This window comes from Passer montanus, unplaced genomic scaffold (assembly GCF_014805655.1).
Source record: "Passer montanus isolate IOZ18808 unplaced genomic scaffold, ASM1480565v1 scaffold6, whole genome shotgun sequence".
Taxonomy (NCBI): Eukaryota; Metazoa; Chordata; class Aves; order Passeriformes; family Passeridae; genus Passer; species Passer montanus.
In genome coordinates this window covers 16,927,407-16,944,809 of record NW_024371037.1, presented here as the reverse complement: position 1 = coordinate 16,944,809, position 17,403 = coordinate 16,927,407, and the positions used below count along the sequence as shown (strand labels likewise).

The 17,403-nt window shown below is 41.1% G+C and overlaps 1 protein-coding gene across 1 annotated transcript in view; it reads left to right on the top strand.

The window, feature by feature from the left end:
- The window catches only part of PPM1H (protein phosphatase, Mg2+/Mn2+ dependent 1H), a 128,894-nt gene that overhangs the window by 90,698 nt on the left and 20,793 nt on the right, over nt 1–17,403 (top strand). The window contains exons 5-6 of the mRNA XM_039726678.1: nt 5–89; nt 7,164–7,282. Of these exons, the coding sequence (XP_039582612.1) occupies nt 5–89; nt 7,164–7,282 (204 nt within the window). The remainder of the gene's footprint in view (nt 1–4; nt 90–7,163; nt 7,283–17,403) is intronic.

The following is a 17,403-nucleotide window of genomic DNA, read 5'->3' as shown; positions in this document are numbered from 1 at the left end:
ACAGAGCCATAATAATCCGAAATGGCGAAGTCATTCCAATGTCTTCAGAATTCACTCCAGAAACTGAACGCCAGCGACTTCAGTATCTGGTAAGAGACCGGAGGACCAAATCAGGTGCTGCTGATGCCAAGCATTGCCCAATAATATCAAAGGCACAAAGAAATGTTCCTGAGTTACTGTGGCTCAGTGAACGATGATGTGTCCACTGAGCACCAGTGACTGATCACGTATGTCTTTAAGCCATCAGCAAATGTGGAGAAAATCCTAGTGGTGCAAATCTCAGTGAAAGGGGTATTACCTCTTTGGCAAAGGCCATCGATTAGCATGGCTGTGCTTGTGTACATTGTTCAGCTGCAGACCCTTCAGCAGCACACTGGCATTGCATTTTGAGAGCTCAGAGACAGAGTTAATGAGCCACAGATGTATTTCAATCCATCCCAGTGCCTGCTGTGTGACAGTATAAAATACCGCAGACTGCTCTTTGTATGTGAGTGATATTGCAGAGTTCGATTAATTTACTCTAACAGTATGGCAGTAGTGTCTCCATCAGGAGAAAGATAGCCAACTTAGAGGTGATCTCAGTGAACATCAGTAGCTGGAGGATAGGATGGGTGATCCAAGATTAGTTTTATTTACTGTAGCAGCACCCATAAAGCTGGGATAGGGTGACTAGCTGGGGATACATGGGATGCTTTATAGACCAAGCTGTGTTGGCTGATAAGCTGCTTGAGAAATATAAGTCAAAATGTATGGTGTTATTTTTCATACAAACCATCATGTTACTTTTTAAGGTTTTCTTCAATGGACAGATCAGTTTGTTGAAGTCAATTAGTTGTTTGTCAGAATGTCATTCCTAACATGGCTGAGAGATTTCCTTTGTGCTTCTTCTGTTTCTTTTAGAAATTTAAGCTTCAGCCAAGGCAGGGTCATTCTCAGTCTTGCCTGACTCAGGGTGGACAGGCCAAGGTTAGTGATGTTCCCAGGTCTTAAGGTGTTTTCTATTTTCAGCCTAGTTTTTCACTGTGGTTTAAAACTAGACAAAATGATAGTGTTTGAAAGGTGATGGTGGAAGGTTTTAAAGAAAAACTTGTGTTTCCTCAATTGTCACATTTAATTTTTTTCCGACAGATTCATTGGCTTGAAGCTGAAAATTTCAGAGGAAATACTGCTTTGGGACTATTCATATTCATAGAACCAAATGGAAAAGAGGCCTAATAAATATTTACAGTTCTGTTACATTTAAAATCATTTGTTTGCCTCTAAAATAAAAGGTATCTTTAGCATCTAGGGAGTCTGCTACTTCTGTAGGAAATATGAGATAAAAAACATTGCCTACAAGGGTTTTTGTTTTCCCTTTTGATGTCCTTTCTGGCTTAAATTTGAAACCTGTAGCTGATCTGAAAAGCATTTCTGCTGTTTCCTGTGGAAAATTCCTTTACCTTTGTTTGTATATTTTAATTCTGTATGTAACAAATATGCCAGGTCTATGGGTATCATGTTCAAAGAGAATACATGCAAGACAGCAAGAGCGTGAAACAAAATTACAGATCATTTCAAACACAACATTTCTTAAGTAAGATTTTTACTCTTGTGTTTAAAAAAAAAGAAAAATAAAAAGATTACTCCAAACTTCTTTCAAGGTTGGCGTAAGCATTACACTCCAAAGTTTGCATCTGTCTTGCTAATTATGTCCCAAATAATTCCTCTTATTCACTTGTCTGTCCCCGGCTTCTGCTATTAGTCTGTTATTCTGTTATTCTGCCATGAACATCTCTCATTTCTTGTTCTGTCTGAAAGTTATTTACTTTGAGTCTATTTTCTTATTTGCAGTTAAAGCTGAGTTTCTTTGTTTCAAGTATGTTGTGCTGCTCTTCCTGCACAATAGGAAGAAAATCCCTTAATCACTTTAGCATTAATATTTTACTTGGTAAATGCAGAGATACTGTTCACTATGAGGAAGTTACTGTAAGGAAAAGGAGGATATGGATTTACAGCCTGCAGGCTGTTCCCTGTGCAGCAGACATGGTTGGTGCAGTCAGGATGAAGAAGCTTCTCTCTGCCTAAATTTAGTTCCTTCAGTAACACAGGATGTTTTTTTACACCCTCTTTTCTGAGCCTTAACTTCTGTGTGGAAAGAAATCCATGGGATAATGAGTTGTGCAGGTCATGTGAGTATCTTGTATGAAGTCCTCCAATCTAGTCTTAGACAAAACTGTGCTTCAGCTAATACTGATTGAGTAACTGAGAGGGGAGGGAAGCAAATGTTTTCCCTGTCCTGGCAAGTTTATTACCATGCATCCAAGAATGGCCTTGGCAGTAGGCCTCTGGCATGGACACCTGAAAAGAACAAGTTCACTATCCATTTGTTCTGACTTTGAAGCAGCTCTGAGCCTGGTCATCACTCCATAGGAGGGCAGTGGTGGGGCAGCATCCAGCTGCAGACTTAAGACAGAAATGGCAGAGATAGACTTCTCTGTCAGGCAGCTTTGTGAGAGTACTGCAGAAGGTAATCAATCGTTCAGTCAGAGAGCACTTCTTAAGATGTAAAGTGTGAAAGCTTTGCACCAGTATTCCCTTGATCCCTCAGTTTCTGTAGAGGTTCAGTGCACCATGTTGCTTCCCCTCCACTGGTGGGCATTCAAAAACCTCCTTTTCTTCTGAATTTGTGTCTTTTTTGTTTTTAGAACTGTAGCAGGAGAGCTCCACACATCGCTTGGGAAAAGTCCTGACTTCCCGTATCAGTGTATCTTCAAGGGAAAAAAATCCAGTATTTACTGGGAGCTGCTCTGGTACATTCAGCAGTTGTGCAGGCAGTGATAGCCAGAAGAATTTTTTCTTTGATCTTCTGAGGAGACTATTAATTTCAGTCATTATAGTCTAAATTGCAACAGTAAATAGGTTAGATTTTGTTACTTATTCCCTTGGAAAATGTGTTTAAAATGAATGGTGAATTGAGTGTACTGCAGATGTTTGTATTTCTGTTAGTTACTGAAGTTGCATATTCAAGATGTCATGTGAGGTCAATGTGGTGTTTGTAGCATCTTCATGTGTGCAGCCAAACAGCCCTTCTAAAGTTCACCAGAAATGGTGCACCACTGCTACCAGTGCAGGTGTCACTGCTCATAGAGACTGGGCGGCCACCAGTGACAGTGACCATGGTGCTCTTTGTGTTTGCCACCATTCAAGCAAAGGTTCATGAGCCCAGACAGTCATGGGCTCAAAGGGCATCTATTCTTATTGTGTTGCTCAGGTGAGGATAAGAGTGACACTAATACTCAGCTGCTGAACGATGCCTGCAGAACCTGAGCCTGAAGAGGAAATGAACCTAGATCTCCTAAATGTCCAGTCAGCACTTCAATTACAAGTCAGTCAAGATATAATTCTCTTACAGTTTTTGGCTTCCTGTATCACCCAGCATAGGATTACTTCAGCCATCTGACACTGATGGTCCCGTGGAAGGGGTCCTGGCCTTTCACAAGATGAGAGACCAATCAAGAGATGGATTTGTCTTCTAGTCTTCTCCTTCCTTTTACCACCACATCCTCTCATTTTTATTTCTCTTTGCTTTAAATGTGTCCCTATGATAATGGCTGAGTCATTTGCAAAACTCCTGAGTGCGTTGGGCTGTGCATGCTGTTGTGAGCAATACTCCCATATAGTAAAATATTCTTTTGGAGGAAAGGGCACAATATAATAAAAGTATAAAGTTGTAAGATAATAGCTAGTGTAGGGGAAAGCAGCAAATCTGAAAATAGCACAGAATGCAGTGAAACCACTAGTGCCAGAGACTTTTCAGTGCAGTACCTACTGAAGGAACTGAGAAACGCAGTGTCAGGTCTTACTGAGTTGCAGATAAGATACATGCAGTGTTTCCTGCCGCCTAATTAACTGGCATGCTAGTGTGTAAGTCTAGGTTTGTCTTAATTTCATGTTTGCTTTTCTAATCACCAGGAAACACAGCAGGAAGTAAATGCTCTTTTGAAACAACCATGACTAATATTTCTTTGACTGAACTTCATTTTAAACAACTTAATTTTGAATGCAATACATCCAGCCACAAAATACCATAAAATGGCAGAGTACCAAAAACACAGAATGCAGACTGTGCAATTTATGCCAAAAAGCTCTAACAGCTTCTGAAAGAGAAAATATGACAAATGCTCCAGTTCCATAAAACAGAATAACAATGTTGTCTGAAAATACCTCATAAGGTTATAGGAAGTGTTTGATAGCCACACTATTTGTTAAATTTCAGGTTTCCTGAGTGGTGTTTCTGATCTGAGGTTCTTGCAAATTGATACTAAACAAATTTAAATATGGAAAATACATTGCATCAGAGCAGGTGAAATTCTGGTAGTTAGTTCACATATATTTTTTTGTTGTTTGATCACTTGAGGGGATTTCATGGTTCTGGTTGTATATCTGTTTTAAAGATCTGTAGATTTTTAAAGTGTTGCTTTTTGTTTATTTTCTTGTTCTGCTGTCCAGCATGGTTTTATTGAGGTGGGGAGAAGAGTCCTGCCTTGTACATGGAGAACAGTTCTCAACAACCCCAACTGGAAATTGCAGCTGAGTTTTGTAGCAGAACATTCTTCTCTCCTAACAGTTTAAAAATGGTAAAAAATATGTAAAATTAAAAAAGAATAAAGCAAAGCACAACAAAAATCCCCATTTCTTCATATAAGAATTCAGATCGCAGACATCAGAAGCTTCCAAATTGCTCTTTTCCCTCTGTTTCGCTGATGCCAAAAATATTAGAATCAAGTTAAGATCCCTGGATTGTAAATCAAGCATTGAGGCTTGGCTGCAGAAGAGAAGTCTTATTTGAACATTAGCAGTCCACTGGTAACTGTGCCAGCTTTATTAATCTTATTTCAGTTATAAACTCAGACTTTCCATCTGAGTACATCGTTATGCAATGCAGTCTCTCCTGGTTGCTTTACCTTTTCATTAAAGAAAATTCTTGTTTTTAAGTGAAAAAAGCTAAAAGTCTGTAATGTTTTTCTTCTGGACCTCTTATTCAGGCTAGTAATCTCACAATCTGAAGGTTAGATAACTTCATTTTGATATCAGGTGTGATTTTTTTTTAAGTATGACCTTGTTTTGTAGGCAGGTGACAGTATTTAGCTGGTAGTGGTTTGTAATGTTTTAATCAAGATAGGCTGTACATTTTTAAAAGTAAACTGAATTTCACTTTCAATGCAGATTGAATTTATTGTTTACAATATCACAGACCAGAAGAAATTTTAAAAATACCAAAAACAATCCAGCTCTTTTTTAACATACAAAGAGCAAATATCGTTCATATTATGTGATACATCAAACTATTAGGAATTTTCCACCTTTTTTGCAACTGGAATGAAAATAAATAAAATTTAAAGCTTACATATACTTTTAAATGAAGAAGTTCATTTTTCATACTTCCAGAGAACTGGAAGTATGAAAAGCCTCATGTGGACTAATACTGCTGAACCTCTCAAACGTCACAAGTGCTTCTCAACCATTTCTGTAATGAGAGGGATCCAATTAGAGGGCCCTTGACAACAATGTTTGGGTGGAGAAGGGGACCTTGGCTGACTGTAGACTGAAGGAAAAAAACTGTAATTCCCTTAACTGTACACAGAGAGAATTTGATGGAGTTCCTCTTCCAGGAAGGGATCATGATGTCAAGATCACTTGTGTGCTTGAAAGCTACCTCTTGAAAACAGAATCCAATCTTGTTGGCTATACACAGCACCCTTCCTCAGCCCTGTTCCAACCAAGCTTGAGGTATTTTCTGGAAGGATGGTGGGAGCAGGGACAAGCTGATAGAAAGTTAGCGTTGTGATGTGCTGAGGCTGATAGAGCTCCTATTAAATTGAGTGGGAGCAGGCTCAACTCTTAAATGCAGGAAATATTTTATTGTGAACTATCTGCATGACAGATGCCAGGTAGATCAATAAGGGCTTCCAGTGCTTCCTGCTGCTTACCTTTGATGAGCACTAGATTTATGACATATACACAAACTAAACCCCAGCTCATTTCATCTCTCTTGATGGCAGCTGCTGCTGAAGATAAGACAGGCTTTATTGCCTTAACTGGCTGGATAACGAAAAAGAGTTATCTGCAAAAAGGTTAAGAAAGGCAACTTTTTTTCAGTTCTCTAGCCAATTTGACTGTGTCTTTCATAAGACACTGCACTTTCATAAGACACGCAAAGCTGCACTCACAATGCAGCTTTGCGGAGGAAGAGAGAAAGGCTTGTCTGAGTACTAAAGAAAAAGGAGTGAGATTTATTTCAAAAAGAAGAAATAGAGTATGATTAGGATTAACCTATCGTGTCAAGTGATCTGTGTATAAATTCAATCCAAAAATTTATGCGGTGGACAAAGAGCCTCATGATGCTCCAACTCTGGTCAGCTTTGGAGAGCATGAGTCAAAGGCACAACTCTGGCAAAGAGGCCTCCCAGCATCTGCACAGCAGCGCAACACAAAGGACATGAGCAGCATTTGAGCATTAAAACCATCAAAGGCCTTGGTTGCAGTTGTGACACAAAACTGCTGCTGCTTTTCTTAAAGTCTGTTTTGGATAAAGGATGTAGTTTTTCAAAAACAAGAAAATAAATTGCTTTGTAGCTTGTGTTTATTTGCAATGTCATGTGATGGGGTGCATTTTTCTCGAGGTGGTGACAATTAAAATGTGGTAGCAATGTTAGGTTTTCTGTGTTGTTGGCATAGCTGAACTAGGAGTAAGAAAGAGCTTCACTGCACAATCACCCCTTCAAGTCTCTCCATGGCTTTGTATTTGATCATTCCTTTCTCTCTTGCTGACTTACAAAAGGGCATGTGTTCTGTTTTACAAAGCTCTGCAGACTCCTTCAGGGTCAATGGATGAAGTGTAGTTTTGAGATCCCAAATCTTGAGGAGCAGGGAGCAAAAATAAAGGATTTTGAGGGCAAGAGGACTTCTAAGGCTGCATAAGGCTGCTGCTGGATATCAGGCAGGGGCAGAAATGTTGTATCTGCATTGTTTGCTGAAATGGAGCACATCATTGTCCTTATTTAAAAAGAAAGGTGGGTGGAATTTGTGTGGGAAGGGACCAGGAAGGGATGGTAATACTAGCTCATTAAAAATAGATGATGTCTTGTTTTATGTGGTATCTGTGGTTTGATTTCTGCCCACAGGCTTACATGCAGCCTCACTTGCTGGGAAATGAATTCACACATCTAGAGTTTCCACGGAGGGTGCAGCGCAAGGAAGTTGGAAAGAGGATGCTGTACCGTGACTTCAACATGACTGGCTGGTAAGAATGTGTCCTTCTCAGCGTGGGGTCAGCCTTCTGCCCCAGCCAGTGCCTGCTTCGTACCTCTCTTTGATTAGTGTAAACTGCATCAAGCATGGAGGTCCACTCCTGCATACTAAAATAAAAAGCATTTCCTTCTTTCAGGTGTATCTTTCTTCTAGAAGATAATGTTTTAAATAAGTGGACCTCCCTCCAGAGAGTTCATTGTAGTGTGGGAGCACTCAAAGGGGAGAAAGCATATAAAGGCAAAGATGTACCAGGGGATCTTTCTGAAAGCAAAACAATTTTCATATCTTGGACGTAGTTTTTTATAAATTTTGGATCAGTGAGTCAGACATTTGTCTTTTAAACCAAGGCATTGGACCATCACGCCTTCACATGCTGAGGAAAGCTTGCAGAAGAGAGGAGCTGCCTCCCCTACTCCACTGCAGCTGGCCCTTGGTTTGGATATCCCTTGAGGAATTGTTTCAGACATGGGCCTATCTGAACACAACCAACCTAAAATGAAAAGGTTTGAATGAACAGCATGGACTTAAAGAAGTGCAGACAGAAAGAATGATGTGGGGTTTTTTTGTTTCTGGCTAAATGTCTTCATTGTTTTTTGTTGGTTCGAGAGGCTCCTTAGAGAAGCCCTCACAAGTTTGCTGTTGTGAGTTCTGTGCATGACCTATAAAGGTAAAAGCCCAATATAGGCAAATGGTCTTCATTTCCATGACATTTGTGTTGTAATGTCTGTAGTAAATGTCCTTTCAGGAAGAAAAAGGACAGAGGGGTTAAAAAGAAAGCCTGTTTTAGGTTTGGAAGCCTGGATGCTCACATACAAGTACAGCTCTGCATAACTTTTGCTTTGTTCCATGCTTTATGGACCATAAATATAATTATGTTTTAATGGCAGAATAATGATCTAAGTTTAATATAATCTGAAGTGTTTGTGCAGAACATGTAAATCTGAGAATAACCATCATTGTCTGTCATCTTGAACAGCTGCTAGTAGAATATGCAGTTTCACCCTGAGAATGATGACTTCATATTTTAAAAAGGCTACAGGCATGAGCAAAAGAATAGGAACAGAATGAGAACACTGGATCAACTGAGGACTTAGACAGCAAAACATTTGGAAGCTCATGAGACACTCTCCCAATTTCTGCAGAAGGAGGGGTTTTTTTGTTAAGCTCCCAGATGTCTCTGGAGGCACCAATAAAGAATGGTTTAATGTGGACTTCCAAAAGCTCTTTTTCAAGATGTGACATGCCAGTTGGGAGGAAAAACATGAGGGAGAACTATGATTCAGAAATATCATAAGCCAGGAACTTCCTGAGAAGAGGGCAAGAACAGATTTCTGTCATCATGGCTGGAAAGCAAAGAGGTTTCTTCAGTTTCGTGGGAGTTGTTTTGCATTTCCCTGGTTGGTTAGTGGTCTGGAAAGGAAATGAGGTTGGAGTGGTTGAAGTTGCAGCATTGGCAGGTGACACCACAGCTCTTTTCCTATTAAACAAGAATGACCATGAGGTACTGCAAAGAATTAAGTGATTAACGCAAATGACCATCACAGTCATCAAATTTGGTATTGATAAATACAAAGTAAAGCATGACGAGGAAAAAAATAACTATTTATGCACACTAGAGGTTCCAAATCGAAAAGTCAGAAAACTCAGTGGAAGATTTTGCTTACTACAGTATTTTTTCCAGTCCAAATCACCAGCAGAATGTTGAGATTCGTACAGCAATAGACAGTTGAAAGGTTAAGTGAAGAGATAATTCTGTATATTTCTACCTCACTTGTGAATGTATGCATAGCACTTTACCTTATCCAAAATGGTTATTATATGGTTAATACTGTTTGGCATTAAAAAAAGGATCAGAAATTCTAAATGTAGAATAATGAGTAAGGTAGAAGAGCTTTGGTAAATCAAACTGGCAGATTTGATCCAATGTGTTGCTTTTCAGTACTGGTTTGTGAACTCTCTTCACTCTAGCATATAGCAGGGAGGAGAAGAAAGTTTATAGCAGGGAGGAGAAGACTCCTCCCTGCTATATGCTAGAGTGAAGAGAGTTCACAAACTAAGAGCTAAGAAAAATCTTCCATTTGATTTTTCTGAATTTCCTGAAATCTAGGACACATGTTGATCCAGTTAGAAATTCTAATATGGTCAATGCAAAAATTGTCACCAGTTCAGTACAAATATGCTTAGCTGTAGGCAGTTATTCTGGAATAAATGCTTGAACTGCAACTTGAATATTCAAGTCTGAATTCACTACAGTATTGTCCCAGAAAAAGGTGGCTTGTGCCAAGCAGAAGCATGTGGAGACTGTGGTGAGGCTACCTCTGCCTGCTGTTCCTTTTGACTACTGTATGGAAGTGAAAAATGGGGCCTACATTTTTGTCCTAATAAAAGAATTGGAATCTTTCAGCTGCTCCATATTGCACAACTAGTGCATCAATTACCTCTTTGTTTGGTTGCCTCAGGACAATAAAACGATGAGGAAATTGCTCTATTGCCATACATTTGTGTAAAACAGAGCCTTTCTAAATAAGGATCCATTTCTTTTTACAAGGTTTTGCCCAAGGTGTTTGTTATCTGTTGGATTGTGTGCAGTGATCCCCTAGGCAGAGGAGAAGCAATCAGTTTCTGTTTGTCTGAAAGTATGGGTCAATTTTAATGGTTGTGATTATGGACAAAACATTAGATTTCCAGTTTGGTGGGCCCTCAGAGGTGACAGTTTGAGGTGGCAGAGGTTTCTTAGTGTCTGTTTTCCACGACAACAATTTTGCTTCTATTTTCTTCCCTTTCTTATTCCTGAATTCAACTGATGCATCAGGACACAGTGGCCGAGGACGTTTTGTTTTGTCTGTTTTGCATTTGTTTCTAAGGACACTATCTATCATGGAGAATAAATTAGCATATATATTCATTTTCTAGAAAATGTCAGATGGTGTTTTGGCCAGCCAGAGCTTGATACACTAAAATGCTTCTGAACTTTTATCACATACAATGCAGATGATCAATTGTCTGAATAGTTTTTTGGTCACTAACCTCACTGTGTGTTGACATTTGCACATACATGTAGAGAGGTGCAAGTGATTATAGGAAGAAACAGCACCTCTCTTACACTTAATCCTTTGATGAGATAATGTAGAACACTCTCTGCTTTGATGTTTCCTCAGGAAACTAAACTGTTTTGTTTTACAATTCAGTATATTTTTTGTGTTTTCTATTAGAAGCTGTATGACTTTTTTTTCTTCATTTTTAAACTCCTCCTTTGCTCCAGAGCTTTTCAGATTCTCAACAATGGCTTGGCTTGCCCAGCTTGTTTGGATTACAAAAGATTATTGTCTTTGGGTCTGTTATAATGTATTTGGCCCTTTATTTTTTCTTTTTCTTTTTTTTTTTTTTTTTTCATGTGAAGTTTCCACACTGGCTTTGTCTCCACAGCCCACTGTGGTAGCACAGCTGCCAAGTTTCCCCACAGCATTAGGACAACCACTGATCCAGCAATGTGTACTGCATCACTAGCCCAGGCTGCCTGTAACTGCTTTGAGACCAGCCTTTCCCTTCTTGCTCCAGCTCACCTACCCTTTCTCCTTTCTTTGCAGTGGCAATTGCAATGAGAAATTATGCTGTACTAAATATACATAAAATAAATCCCACACTGCTGGGAGCTGACCATGTGCTGCCCTTCCTGCACCCTTGCCCCATGTGCGTTGTGGTTGAACAACAATTGCAAAATGTGTAGTGTAGCTGGCAAGGCATCTTAAGAGCAGTGTGTCCTGCTGAACAAGCTTTCGAGCTGTCTCGAGCCATAATTTGCTGGCAGATATCTGTGTTACTGACAGTCTTTCACATCTGGGTCTCTGGGCTGGGGTTTTCAGGCCCATGCCTTGCAGAGGTTAGACTTGTATTGGAGAGAGGTGTCCTGGTGGCTTTCACAAGTCTTGGCAACAGAAGCATCAAGAAAGACTCAGAGGCCATGTAAGCAGAGACTGGTCAGTGCTAAAAAGTGGGGTGAGTATCCTGAACTGGAAATAGTGGGGGGAAAACAGCAGGCCTGTTTAAAGGACTGCACAGAATTAGTACTCTTTGTCTCTGGCTTTTATTTAAAGCTAAGACACAGTTGGTCAGATTTCCTTCACATGCACATCCAGTGTGAGCAATTTTGAGGTATTTTGCTTTGACTATATCCTAGAACCTTCCGAAACTTGGATTTCTGACTGACTGTGTCCTTCACTGTGGCTCCTTCCAGAGTTCCCCTCCCAGCCTTCTGTGGGGCTGGAAGACCCATACAGCACTGTGCTTAACTAAAGGCATCCAGAAGGCACTACCAGTTGGCATCAGTTTTGGCAGTTTCAAAATTGATTTCTTGCTCCTCCTTGGAACAAAAACAGTGGCTTTACTGCTGCCCACATTGGAGTTCTTTAAAGACTTGTATCCAGACACGACTTCAGCTTTTTGACTTGATTTTAGCACGGCAAAAGAGACCTAGATAACAAGTACCGGTTTTGACCTATTTGTTGGTTGCTTCCTTTGCCCTCCAGGAGAGGCAGAGCTGAGCAGCAAAGCTGAGCTGCACCCCATCAGAAATGGTGAGGCAGTGTAGTGCCCACCACAACCATGGGCTGAAGCCCAAGGCAGCAGGGAGCAGGGGAATTGGGCACAGTCTCTGAGCGTGCTGTCTTTGCTGCAGCAGTGGAGCTCTTGCCAGCTCCGTGTCCATGTGTCTGGTGAGGGGGTGCTGTGGCACATGGGGTCAGCGCCCGAGGCTCAGACCGTGCTGGGGAATCGCCTGCCCGCATGATTTATTCCAAAGCAGGGAGGCTGGTGCCCTGAGGCAAGCACTAAGCAAAACCCATTTTATTCTAGAGTCAATATTGTCCACTGCCTGGAAAGCTGCCAGCCTGCTCTGCGCTCGCCCTTTTCTTTCCAACAGGGAATGTCTTTCAGCCTCTAAGCATCTGATTTAAAAAGCAACTTCACTTTTCAAGCCGTTTTATTTTGTTTGGGATGGATGCCTTTCACTTTCATTGTGCAGCCCGCCTTGCTGTCTGCGGTTCAGACTCCAGCTCACAAAAACCAGGCTCTCATTAATCACTTATTGGGGATCCAGAATACCCCGGTGAGAGCCAATGTACATGTTTTGCTTGGTAATGTGTGAGCTGATTTGAACAAATATTGCCAATGTGGCCGATATCTTACTCTTTATTGCTGCGCTCAATGTCCTTTGACAGCACATTCAGGTAGCCTGCCCAAGGAGTGCCTGAGCAGATTGAGAAATGCCACAAAAATGCTTTATAGAGCTGGCACCTGTGCTGCACTCTCCTTTAATATAAATTGATTTATTGAATCAAGCACAGAAGCCCTGCTACAGAAACCTCAGGCTATAGTCTCTAGAGAACCACCTAATAAAACAGCCCCAACTGACACTCCTCATTAGCTTTTCCACTGATCCCAAGGCAGTATTTAAAGTGACAGTGTCCCTCTTTTTGGCCTGAATTTATCTGCTGGCTAATGCCTGTGGGTCTAATTAGCTTAACATTATTAGTCTTATTCAGATAAGCTGCATTTCCTAACAGCTTGATTCCAACTTGTAAGAAGTAATTGGAAGTCTGCAGACCCTGTGCTCTAACCTGCTTGATTGCGCCTTTTAGCCAAAATCATGTAATTTACAAAAAGTCATCCTTTCCCCCATTTTTTTTAATTGAGCTTTTTTGTCTAGTGTAACATTCTACGTTTCTTCTGCTGAAAACCTGGCTGTATTGTTGTGTTTGAGACCTCAGCCATATCCTTTGTACAATCACCAGGGAGAGATCAAATTTTAATTTCATAATTACTTCACGAGAAAGCAACCTTTTTCCCAGTCATGCCTGGTATTAATTTCCTTCCAGCAACTTACATTTTCATAATTTAATGATTATGGGGCACCTTTGCAGCACTGGGCCATTCTGGAGGGAAGAGAGAGGATATAATTTTTGCAGCAGAAACCATCATCCACACTCACCTGCCTAGCTTTCTGTGTCTGTGCTTTTGTTTCTCGCTGCAAGGTGGTGGGGGGCGGGAAGGGACGTGTCTCGTTGGTGCACACAGCTAGAGCAGCTTGCTGGGCTGTGCCGGGGTGTCTGGGGCACAGCTCTGCCATGATGAATGGCTGTTTGCAATGTGCATGTTATGCATCTTTTCAGGATTTGCAGCCCTGACTGCAGAAGCAGCAGGAGGTGAGAGCTGACCTGCTGTGTACAGTACTGTCTCTTGACGGTGATGAATGGCTCTTTCCCCCAAGTGTGCACATACCACAGGAGCTGAGCCAGAGTCCTTGGGGCAGGAGAAAGCATAAACAGGAAAGTAATACTGCTGCAACAAAAGAGAAAGCTTAAGTCTGGAGTAAAGCTCTGTGTAAATGGCCTCTCTGGGGCCAAATGAGAGTGATAAGAATGAGGCTGCAAGAGCATCTCCTTCTGAAGCTGTGCATCTAGGACCTGTCCCTGCATGGCTGTGCATCTCCACTTGGGCTTTGCCTTGGTGTGGAATCAGGTGCTGCATATGCAAGGACAAACAAAAGTATCCCAGTCTGTTTTGTCAGAAGGAAACTAAAGTGGAATGACATAATCTTCAATCTGAAAATCCAAGCAAAAACACCCCTTCTTCTTGATAAGGTGAAGTCTCTTTCCACACTCATGCTTTCTCTGGCTTCCCCATCTGCACAAATTTGACATAACCTCAGCTGGGTCCATAGAAGTTCTCTTTCCCTTGTTACCAAAGATTGATTTATGGCTCTGCTTTTGGCTCAGAGGAAGCCCCTTGCTCCTTGGAGGAGTTTCCAGCACTGCTGTGGAACGGCAAGATCTCTGCTTGCTGTGTCTCACTGCCTCCTCCATCCTGCACTGCAGAGATCTTTCCCAGAAGAATTTACTTTGTGATTCTTCCTCAGCCTCACCCTCCTTTGCTTCCAGAGGATCCCAGCTAGCAAGTGTGGAGCAGGCGCTGTGAGTTCAACATGCAGCCTTTCTCCCATCTGCATCACAGCAACATTTTAACAAGAAAATACGGCAAAATACCAACTTACAAATAGTTTTTCTGTCCATCACAGTGCACTCAGTCCATAGAGTGTTAGCAGACCACTTCCCTTACCCCTCTGTCTCCACAATAAATTGCTGACAAACCTTCCCATTTGTCTTTTAAGAGTAGAAAAAATGAAATAAATTTTAGTAAGTGCTCAAGGCAGCAAATTCACTGGGGGCAAAAAATAAAGGCTTGGCCTGCTGGGGCTGTTGCAGAAGGTGAGCCTGCTTGATGTGCAGCTGCAGTATCTGCACACAGGTTTTGTTGGTCAGTAGCAAAAGCTCAACAGTTCACAAGTAGTGAATGAAAGTAATTGCAATACTCTTGTTCTGTCCCTCCCAGCCTCTCCTTTTAAATACCTTAATTACATTTTTCCCCTGATTTATCTTTTTTTGGGCAAGGATCTCTCTAAACGCTTGAGATGCTTGACAATCCTGTCCCTGACTTTTTTCCTACCATTTTCTTGTAATGCTCCAATGGAGGTGAATGGACTAAAAAGTCAGCCGCATTCCAGGAAGTGCAAACTTTCTGGTGCTTGAGTCTTTAAACTGGGCTGCCCAAATTGGATAGTTTTGCTTAGGAATTACTTCCACAGGAATATGTGGTGCTGGTGCTCTCCAAAGTGCGGACTCCGTCTTAGGACTGTACACAGCAGTGAACGCTCCCTTGAGGTCCAAGGCTCATGTATTAGTCTGATTTGACCAAGCCAGAGATCACAGATGTGTAAAAGTCATGCTGAGAGACATTATTTTTTTTTTCATTTGTAGATTGGTAGACAGACCTGGGATTTGCAAAATGAAGCATTATACACTTTCAGGTTCATAAGAAGGTGTTTCTGAATTTTCTGTGAATGAGTGTTTTAAAACTTGTAGGTTTTCCTCTTTACTTGAAAGAAGGCCTGTGAGGGTATCTTGGTTAAGGTAGATCTTCCCCTACAAACTGTTTTGTGGCCCATGTGCATGTGCATCAGTCTTTGATTTGGCTTTGCCATCATCTTTTCTCTTACCAGACATTGCTATAGTTTGTGTGTCTTAATCATCTTTGTTTATTGTAATTTTGTTTCATTAAACTATGTGTCAGATGAGCAATAGGGGAAAAATACTGAGACACTGAACATTAGAGCTAACCTATCTAGAAGGTACTTAGTATCAGACAGTGCTGTCTGGACTTAGAGATCCTGACTCTGCAGAAGCACAAGTGTAAGGACATTTTTTAAGATTATGGCTGAGTTGAGACATAAATGGTACAATTTTCAGTGCCTCTGTGCCTAACCTGCCCTGCACATCTTTTCTTCTTGATAGTAAGCATGCACTTACACTGGTTTGATGCCTGTAGTTTAACAGACAGTTCAGATTAACAGTTCCTTTTGGACTGGTGGTTTAAGCTCTGTTGCCCAAAGGGTGAGCTTCATTCCCCTGATTACTTATGTGGGAGGGGAAAAGAAAGAAAGAGTTTCTATCAAGTTTTGTGATGCTTAAAGATTAAAACATGTTTTTCTGTTTGTATGACTAAAGAAAGTTGAGCTTGAGAAGTAGGTTGTTTGGATAGCTGGGGTAGTTCTGTTGTGAGTTGGGTTATTTTGGGTGAGCAGGAGAGTTGGGGCAGCTGAAGGGGGGTATGGATGGCCCTAGGTTTGGTGGTTTTTAGAGTAGTAGCAAATCAGTGCTAGAAATACACAAAATCTGCAAACCTGTCTTGGAGATGCCTTTAGCCTTGTACTCAGTGTGAGCTAGGACTTTCATAAAGCAGTAGTACGTTCTCTTGGTTGCTTGCCACAAGGAGGTATATTCTATGCTTCAAGCTAAAGCCCTTTGGTGACGATTTTCTTTGCTCTTCCTTAGGTTTAAGTATCAGTTTACTATTAGGTGTCACAAGCAGAGATGTGAAACACAAACAAACTTTCTAAAGCCAAGTGCCATGAAAAAGCAGAGCACAGAGTCTGGATTCCCCTGTCATGCACAGAACTGAACTTTCCAGGTCAGGGTGGGTTGTGATTTCAACACCATCTGTTGTGCCTGGGGATGCCAATGCAATAGTTTTTGTGACCAGTAACCTTACACAGTTTGCCATGAAAGAAAATGGGATGTGGATTTTGGTTTTAGTCAACAACTTCTACTCTTACATGAATTTGTATGTGCTTTCAGAAGGCCAATTTTAAGAACAACTTATATGGCAGGAGAACTCATAATGCATGTAAGACGTTATCTAGGATCTTGGCTCTGAAATTTGTGTATGGGAGCTTACTGATTTTTCAAGTTCTGACACAGAAATATGCAGGTAACTTTGATGATCTTTTATTTCAAGAGTGTAAAAGCACTAATGACCCCAGCACTCTAAGGAGTGTCTGTAGATTGTGTTGTGCATTTAGTAGCTCCTGGTTATTTTTTCACCGTGCATTTAGAGCAGATTCCAGTTAGCATATGAGTAACATCATGTCAGTCCTAGTTCTTTTGTTCTGACATCTCTTTTGGCTCCTGGTGCGATTTGGCCCGGTTTTCCAAAATGTTGATCCTGAGTCCAAATGTAACTTTGTGGGTGGTACATATGTCAAGGCCTAGTTCAGTATTTTTGGACAGCAGTAGCATTTCATAATTCTTTTGAAATGAAAAGAAGAAACAAAGTTAACTGAAAAAAATGCAGCTAGATCTAGCTGGGCACGAGCTTGCCTTTCCTACTCCCCACTGCTCCCCCTGTTTTTCCATTTGGAAAAATAGAGGCTTACGTGGCAGAAGCACTTAACAAGCTCTAGGCTCATTCAGAGCTGGAAGCAGTAGCATTGCCTTGTCTTTATAACCTTTCTTGTCATGCCCTGGTAGCCACCAAAACCTCCTGGGATGTGGATAAGGAAGACAGAGAGTGGGAGAGGGGAGGGTTGCAACACTGTGTTGTTAAACAAGTGAGCCGGGCTGAATTACACAGAGGGCTGAATAAGGCCATGCTGGCACTAAAAGAGCCAAACCACCCCCTCAGGTTCTCTGTATGTCTGTGTTTGATATACCTACTGCCATATGATATCTTTATATACATTATGCAACAGTATAAATGCAACTGTATTACATAAAATCAAGA